The sequence below is a fragment of the Lasioglossum baleicum genome, chromosome 13 (genome assembly GCF_051020765.1).
Source record: "Lasioglossum baleicum chromosome 13, iyLasBale1, whole genome shotgun sequence".
NCBI lineage: Eukaryota > Metazoa > Arthropoda > Insecta > Hymenoptera > Halictidae > Lasioglossum > Lasioglossum baleicum.
Window position 1 is genome coordinate 1,470,339 of NC_134941.1, and position 8,939 is coordinate 1,479,277.

Here is an 8,939-nt window from a genome sequence, read left to right on the forward strand (position 1 = left end):
AGGTATATTAGTTGATGAAAAACGTCAGAAGACCTTTTGTAATTGTAGCACCAGAAATTAGAAAATTCGTTGAGATGAGCAATAAGCGAAGAAGATTAAATACTCACCTTTACTCACTGTGTAATTGAAAATCTAATTTACAGAACAGAGGATAAATATAATGTGCTATCCAGGGAAGGAGTAGAAGGAAGCTGCGGCAACCGGGGAAGAGGAAGACCTCTAATTTTTCGCGTGGTACGTATATCTAATTATGCCATTCAACACACATGCATATATTGTACATTACTGATTTTCTTTGTATTTTTTAGGTATCCCACCTATGCCAGAACGTGCTACGGGCCACAAGTTTCGGGAAGCAGAGGCAACAACGTGTAATAATCACAATATACAGGGTGTTCCGTTTAAATACGAACACCTAAATATCTCTTCAGGTTATTGTGATGCAAAAAATATTTGTTACGTAATGCGCATGGTGTCAATGGACCAAATATCTGGCACACCGTGCACGTAACGTAACAAATATTTTTTGCATCACAATAACCTGAAGAGATATTTAGGTGTTCGTCCAATAATAAAGCATAGTAATAATAAAAAATTATAATGTTTATTATATATATATATTCCTTGTGTCATTGTCAATGTGTCTTTACCAACTCCCTGCGGCGTATTATAAAATAAGAAAAAGTAAATTTTCTTTTCCCTTATACGACACTTTGTCTTTTTTTGCATGGGGACATTTTAATCTTAGCTTCCATCTCTTGCAATCGATGCAGAGAATTTTTATTTTGCACAAATTATTTTTTTTTTCGTTTTCTCTCCTTGCATGTGACTGAATATTCATTCAAAAATCAGTATTGTCGGTAAAAAGGAAAACTGCTACATATTTGTACAATAGAAATTTACTTTATCGACATCTGCCACATTAGTGCGATCTGCCCTTACCGACGGCGCTGCCCTGTATAACGGCATTCGCCGCATTAATCAGTGCGACCGTGCTGCCATCTTGCGGGGAAGCGGAATCCAGGATAGAGTGGCGTTCCAGCTGGACTGCAGAAAGCTGCATTCCGCGTGGACTGGTTCCAGGTGGAGTCTACCTGTAATCGTTTTCGTCACTCCCCGTGGAGTCTGTTGTGCTATCAGGGTAGGTAGACTTGAGCTTTGAGCTTCGTGGGACTGTGGGACCATGTGGGACAGTGGGACTGCGACCAACTGCGACTGCGACTTCTCAAGAGACTATAGCACTTTGCCCACATCCATCATCAGGTATATAGATGAAGTAATCTTGGAACACGGCATGTTATCCAATGTTATCTGAAGCCGGGTCTATAAGTTTCTATGGTCTATGGAGATCTCTATTATTTTACGAAATTCGCCGCTTGGTGCAGCACGTTGAAAGACAACGGAAAGTTGAATGAGAGCACTCTCTATTTAGTGTTACGGTTTGAGTTTAGCAAATGATGGAAGAAAGATGGCGGACTCAGCGGGCAATTGGTGTCCTATCGAAAGTGATCCTGGCGTTTTCACGGAATTAATTAAAGAATTTGGTAAACCATTATAAATCTTATATGAATTTATCACACATTATAGTCCTTTAGAAAATAATTTCATTTCTTGATATTTACGAGAAACTTTTACGCAAATAATTGTTTTGTGTGCTTGTGCTTTGTATCTTTTTTTTGTTAAAACATACTTGTTATCTATTTAATACTATCGATATTATTATAGGTGTAAAAGGTGCACAAGTGGAAGAATTATGGAGTTTGGAGGACGAACAGTTCGACAGCTTAAAGTGAGTGTAAATTATTTGACATAAAATAACCTAATTATCGCTATAAATATTGGCGAAATTCATTTGTGAATTTTTCAGTTGAAGTATTGAACACATTTCTACATAAAACTTTCATGATGAAAGTAACGCTTTAAATTTTTATAAATCGATAAACTTAACTCCATAAATAAAGGAAGTTCTGTCATTTTAATGTCTGATTATTATCATTTTTAGGCCTATACATGGTTTAATATTTTTATTCAAGTGGGTTCAGGATGACGAACCTACAGGAAGTATTGTTCAAGATAACAGGTTGGATAAAATTTTTTTTGCGAAACAAGTAAGTATTAGTGCAATCTTTCTAAAACAAAGAAATTTAATAAGTAAATGTATAAATATTTCTTCCCACAAAGGTAATCAATAATGCGTGCGCGACACAAGCAATTTTAAGTGTACTATTAAATTGTAAACATGCTGATATATCATTGGGGCCAAATTTGGAGGAGTTCAAAAATTTTTGCCACAGCTTCGATGCCAATATGAGGGGTCTTGCTCTCAGTAATGCTGATATAATAAGAGAAGTACACAATTCTTTCTCAAGGTATATTATATCTCTGTTATAATTTGCTTTATACAGGCTGATTCTTATAGTGACAGATTGAGTTTTCTCCAAGTTATAAAGAGGTATGAAAAAGTCAAATAAGACCTTTTTTTAACAAATTGCAACTTTTTAACGAATTGCAATGAACTGGAGTAAAATGAAAATTTATTTTCTTTCTTAATATGTTCAATAGGTGGAAAATAACATAAAAGTATTTTCTAATTCTTCCAATGAATTTACTCGTTCAAATTACACCTATTCATTTTTGCCATAAATGCATAAAATCCGCTGTCTTGCAGAACACTATTAGAAAGTAAGGAAAAGTTCAAGGTCCTACAAAAAAAAACCTTGACTTTGTAACAGAATATTTTTCATACAATCGATTTTTTCGTACCTGTTCTCATTTTGCAGAAAACTCCGTCGTCACATTATAAAAATCGGCTTATGTATGAACGAGGAGTGACATTTTACATCGTATAAAACAAATGCTATTTATTATAGGCAAACATTATTTGAATATGACTTAAAGAAAGCATCCAAGGACGATGATGTATTTCACTTTGTTAGTTATATTCCAATTGATGGTCGACTCTATGAGTTAGATGGACTGAAAGATGGACCAATGGATCTAGGTCCATGTCCAGTTGGAGATCAATGGGTTCAAGCAGTGAAGCCTATAATACAAAAACGAATAAATAAGTACGTATTTTATTTTCTCAAATTGCTCTTATTTTCTTTCTTTTATGTGCAATTATTTCTTTCTGCAGATATAACGAGGGAGAAATACATTTTAATTTAATGGCAATAGTAACTGATAGAAAAACATTGTACGAACGACAGAAAATTAATGTTTGCGATCCAGCCGAGTTAGAATGTTTGCAGGCACTAATAGAGAAGGAAATACGAAAATCCAAAAGGTACCAGGAAGAAAATATTAGAAGGAAACATAATTATCTACCATTAATAATGGAGTTACTTAAAATGCTTGCTAAAGATGGCAAACTTGTGCCCTTGTATCAAAGAGCAAAGGAGAAGGCATTGGAAAAAGAATCGAAAAAAAACAATGTATGAAGTTCGATGTTACTATTGGATTGGAAAAGTCGGTGTGACATATATTTATGAGTATTGGACATTTGAATTGTAACAATTTCTTTTCTTAAATAAATGTAAATATCAAATGGTTTTTATAATTAATTTCAATTAGTGTATTATTATTTTTAAGTAATGTGCTGTTAGAAATGTTTTGTATTTCATGATCACACAGTGCGATGAAATATTTTACATTTTCTTCGCTATATAACTATCTTCGTCAACAATTTCAATTGTTTTGTTTTTATAAGATAATCTTGGGAGAAATTTGTCAGTAGCAGTGTTTTTTATTTCACGTATTTTTGTATTATAAAGGTATTCTATAACGTCTGAAACATAAAGGCGTCATTAAGTTTTTATAGAGAAATGTTTACTGTCAATTTTTTTGTGTGTTACATAATACTTACCAGGAAAATACGTCGTGCATGCTTTTTTCTCGGCTTCTTGATATATCCAGAAAAATACTTTACATAAGAAGCAGCTGGTGATCCCATCAAAATATCTCGAAATGCTAGGCCACGAAATCTCTCGAACATTCGAAATTCCTTTCCCATAAATGCTATAATGAAATATTCATATACAATACAATTTTTATATTTCCATATGATATGGATTATAATTACAGTGTTCAATGTAATCATCACCAAGATTTTTGTTACACTTCCTGTAAAATTCACTAGTCTTCAATCGTCAAAATATATTATAAAACTTTTTAAGTGCTTTTATATATTTATATAAAGTTCTATTACGTTATGTTTCGCGATGTTTGTTCAATATGATCGAATTTGTGAAAATATCGTCTACAATATTGTGCACAAAAATTGGTGTGGTGCCATAAGATAGAAACAATGAATTTAATTTTTTATCGAAACATTATTATTTCTGTCAAACTACCAAAGACATCTCAAAAATTGTGACAACTGTTACGTTGAGTCCCCTATATACAAATACAGTCGGACAATATTAATTAAGTGGACACTCTTAAAAATCGTATAACTTTTTTAAAATTCGCCCAAGGGACTTGAATTTTTCAAGATGTTAGACCGACTAGTTTGCTAGAGAATGAGTAAACAAAAATTTGTTTAGATTGCGATTGGTAGGAGTCGTACAAAATTTTAAAAATTATGTTTCTTCAACTTTTTTATCTGAGCCTGTACTGACAATTTAAAAGATGCGTTTTGTAGATTTCTAAAGTTTTATTAACATTACAATGCGCTACATACGTTTAAATTGTCAGTGCATTTCGCCCTTACGTAATTAAAGTCCTTTGGACCAATTTTAAAAAAGTTCTGCGAGTTTTAAGAGTGTCCACTTAATACTGTCCCAGACTGTATCTAGACTGAACATATGATATATTTTGTATATAACTTACTATTCGATTAGTTTTATTCTAATATCATTTAAATAGATTGGTTCAGGAGAAAATAATTGCAAATGCAATCGACTAAACCAAAAGTCTTTCAACACATTCCAGTCTATGTTGAACTTTTCTTCTAATTTCAACCAAATTGGTTTCAGAATGATAGCATCTTTCAATTCTACTAGTTTTCCACATAACATTACATCCATGAGATTGTGTATGAATTCACCAATTAATTGTAATGTCCACTCCACATTTAACGTTGCTGCAATAAAGTTCACCGTTTATTTTTCGTTTGAAGGTAAAGAAGTGCAAGTTGTTATGGTTATGCTTTAATAAGAGCTTACGTTTCTTTGTTTTACTAGACTGCAAAGACTTTCTAAGTGTACGATAACGTACCGAAACTGACTGTCTGTTACGATTCAACATTTTTCCTAATTTGGAGAAATGATCCTTTTGTTCTCTCTTTCGCTTTTTAGAGTTTTTTATATAGGATAAAATTAATTCATCTTCCTCTGTACGGTACCTGTATAAATAAATCGTTGTTATACAGTCAATTATAGAACGTAAATCGATACGTGAATGATTTTCATTATAAATTATACTGTTACACCTTTGAGCACATCTCTCGTTTTTTATGAGTAAATTTCTACATCTATAGAGTATGCTATTAAGCGATCTACATGGTAATCCGTTTGCTAAATACTGAAGAAACTTTTGTCTTTCCTCCGGGCTTTTAATATAAAATTTTTTACCGTTTTTCATGAAGAGAAATGGTTTTACAATTTTAGGATCCCAATCATGAACCTAGTTGTAAAAAGGATTTTTTAACATAGAAATTTATATAATAACGTTAAATATACATACCTCACAGAATTTCTTCCAATTACGCTTGATAATTTCATCTTCGTGAGGTAAAAAAATACCTCTTCTCAATGATGCATGTTGTAAAAACATATTTTTCTCTGCTGTCGTCAGTGACTTCGAGAGTCTCCATTGTATTTTATGTTGTGGTGGTACATCATGCATTAATTGCACCTTCAAATTATATAATCTCTAAAATAGTAAACGAAATAATTATTGAATAATATTGAAGGTTGTAAAAATATTAGAAAATATTGCAGCGATAACATTCACCTTTATAGCATCTTCAGATAATTCTTCCTTTTCTTTGTTATCTAACATAATGTCTAAATCCCCTAGCGCGATTTTTATTCCACTTGGAGTTTCGTCAGATTCCTTGCTATTCAAGTTTATTTCTGTATTTTTTACATTGTTCGCAGTACTCTTAGCGTTTCTTCTCTTGTTTTTTAAACGAGTGTTATATTTTGTCTCTCCGTTTTCAATAAAAGTATCGTGTATATCATGTTTATCGATAGACAGAGGATCAACCTGTGGATCTTTTGATACATCTAGATTCTCTTCGTCCTGTGTATCATTAGTAGGAGATAAGAAGATTGATATTTTACTGTCTCTAAAATCCATCACAGATTCCAAATCATGTAACATTTCTATATGTTCCATCTCATTTGGTGTATCATCGTATTCTGTTTTAACTGAATCAGATACTTGGACGTATTCACCCATATTATTCATTTTCCTCTTTTTTCGTTTAGCAGGTGTACTAGATTCGTCGATATAAAGTTTTTTCTTTCTAATCGGTGTTGGTGTTTCTTGTAATTCTTTAATACTGTTACAATTCCATTCTGATGAATTCATAGTTAACATACTAGAACTAAATTTTACAGGACTGGGTGTATTTTCGTTTTTAATGCTATTTCTATGAATTGATTCGTTTAAACTGTTATTTCTTATAGGAGTTTTACACAAGTCTTCCATTTTACGGATACTAATTAAGGAACTGTTAGTGCCATTTGTTACATTGTAATCATCGTCGGAATGTTGCGATACATTTGTCTTTTCTTTATTGCTACAATTACTATAATTAGTTTGCAAAATTTTAGTCTCACATTTCTTTTTGGTAGGGGTTTCGTTATTTTCAATTTTTAAATATTCTATATCTATAGGTGTTTCCACAGATTCTATAATGCTGTCACTTAATTCATCATTAAATGGATTGCTCACTTCCATTTTCTTTTTCTTAAGACTTCGTGGACTATCTACATTCGTATTTACAGCCATTCCTGTAAAGTAATAATTTCACAAGGTTTTAATTTTTTATAATCATGTCTCTAATATAATTTTTTATAGCAACGACTGTAAACTAGAATCATATCAAGGATTGAAAACAGATATAATATCGATTTCGGTTACTGAAACATTTATGAAGAACCAAAATAATGTTAAATATAACTATAATAGACTGCGGATTTTTATGCACTCAAGGTATATGAAAATTTTCTAAAAATGCTAGAATATACATAGAAGTCGATAGAATTTAGTAGAATTTCTGTATGCACATTTTTATGTAAACTTTTTCATTATTTTATTATATTATTAATTTGCTCTTTCTTATTTTCTTTGTACAAGGTTGATCATTTGGTATATATATTTTTATGTATTAAAGTTATAATTCCTGTGTGTACTTTATGTATATAAATTATAAATACATCTTTATTTTGTTCAGTTCGGGTGCACAATTACAGAACTTACCGTTTACGAAATTCAACACAGCTATCTCTCGAGAGATACTCCAAGATACTCACAACTGCAACCTGCAACTGCAACAAACTGCAACCTGCAACCACATGCAACTCACAACAGAATAGTACCACTAGATACTAGATACTAAACATGTGGTAAAAGACACAAGTTGTTCCTTGAGACCACCCTGATAGCACAACGGACTCCACGAGGAGTGACGAAAACGATTACAGGTAGACTCCACCTAGAACCGTCTGGATGCAGCCCACGCGGAATGCAGTCCAGCTGGAACGCCACCAGGGGCTGTCGACTCCTTTGTTAAAAAGTGGCTAAGAATTTAGTGATGTTCCTCGGTCCTTACGCTTGGTGGCAGCACAGTAGTGGCCTGGCGGCACCTGGCGGTGGGAATAGAAACTGTATCCCCACTCCACCCCACTCTTTGCTGGCGGCGTCGGTTGGCGTCGGTTTTTATTATATGCAATTATATGATTGCAGTGGATTGCAGTTACTTTTTGGAACGAATGGAAAATCCACAAAACAGGAGGAATAACAAGCAAAAAAGTGTGTATTATTTATGAAGTTGTTATGAAGATGTTATTGGATGTTATATTACGAATAAGTATATGTTTATTGGGAATAAGTATGTTATATTGCATTAAATATAAATAAATAAATAATAAATATGTACACATACATAACCGTTGTAAATTAATTTTTCTAAAAAACCCAATTCATAACTATAAATAGCTAGCGATGAATACGATTACACGTACATGCGAGGTTGACTATGTGTGAGTACACGTTTGTGTGATCACCAACACACATATACGTTTTAGTTCGGTTCGGCCCATCTTTAGCTGAGAGGGCGCCCTGAACAGTGGTTCAAAAAAGTGCTGCCCCCTACTCTAGTACTTAGCCTGGATCAGCTCCTACATCATCTTTAGCATGGACAAGATCCTACATCATCTTTAGCATGGACAAGATCCTACATCATCTTTAGCATGGACAAGATCCTACATCATCTTTAGCATGGACAAGATCCTACATCATCTTTAGCATGGACAAGATCCTACATCATCTTTAGCCTGGATCAGATCCTACATCATCTTTAGCCTAGAACAGATCCTACATCATCTTTAGCCTGGATCAGATCCTACATCATCTTTAGACTGGATCAGATCGTACATCATCATTGGCCAGGATTAGGACATACAGTTTATATTGTTTTATATCAAATATGTAACTAATATACAAATCTCTAATAATATAAATTATATTCATAGAAGTATTTTAATTTTTCCCGAGCCTTTGTTGCAAACTCTAGTTTTAAAAAATAGAAAAGCCGGAAGATTTCGAAGAAACACAGATTTTATATCGATGTTTAAAAGCCACCATCTTGGAAATTAATTTAATGATGAAATACTTACTGTCATCAATATTGTCTCCAATTTTTTTCATATTTTTAGGCACAGTTATTATTAATTAAACCAAATTGAAAACCAATTCTTTCTACGAAA

General features: G+C 32.8%; 2 protein-coding genes across 3 annotated transcripts; one reads left to right on the forward strand and one right to left on the reverse strand.

Annotated features, from left to right (window-relative positions):
* The first annotated feature begins 1,418 nt into the window (after nt 1–1,418).
* Nucleotides 1,419–3,547, forward strand: Uch-l5 (ubiquitin carboxy-terminal hydrolase L5). Its single transcript, XM_076436161.1, has 6 exons — nt 1,419–1,544; nt 1,726–1,789; nt 2,003–2,108; nt 2,182–2,369; nt 2,871–3,068; nt 3,137–3,547. The coding sequence occupies exons 1-6, from the start codon at nt 1,469–1,471 to the stop codon at nt 3,438–3,440; spliced, it is 936 nt and encodes a 311-aa protein (XP_076292276.1). The 5' UTR covers nt 1,419–1,468; the 3' UTR covers nt 3,441–3,547.
* Nucleotides 3,450–7,985, reverse strand: LOC143214777 (uncharacterized). Of its 2 annotated transcripts, XM_076436159.1 has the most exons (8): nt 7,432–7,982; nt 5,956–6,962; nt 5,686–5,874; nt 5,432–5,625; nt 5,166–5,344; nt 4,831–5,083; nt 3,866–4,017; nt 3,450–3,787 (listed from the first exon to the last, which is right to left on the reverse strand). In XM_076436159.1, exons 2-8 carry the CDS (start codon nt 6,958–6,960, stop codon nt 3,648–3,650), a joined length of 2,112 nt encoding a protein of 703 aa, XP_076292274.1. In that variant the 5' UTR covers nt 6,961–6,962; nt 7,432–7,982; the 3' UTR covers nt 3,450–3,647. The 2 variants fall into 2 exon arrangements, with proteins under 2 accessions (XP_076292274.1, XP_076292273.1); XM_076436158.1 differs by having other exon boundaries at nt 5,166–5,625; nt 7,432–7,985.
* Nucleotides 7,986–8,939: the final 954 nt, after the last annotated feature.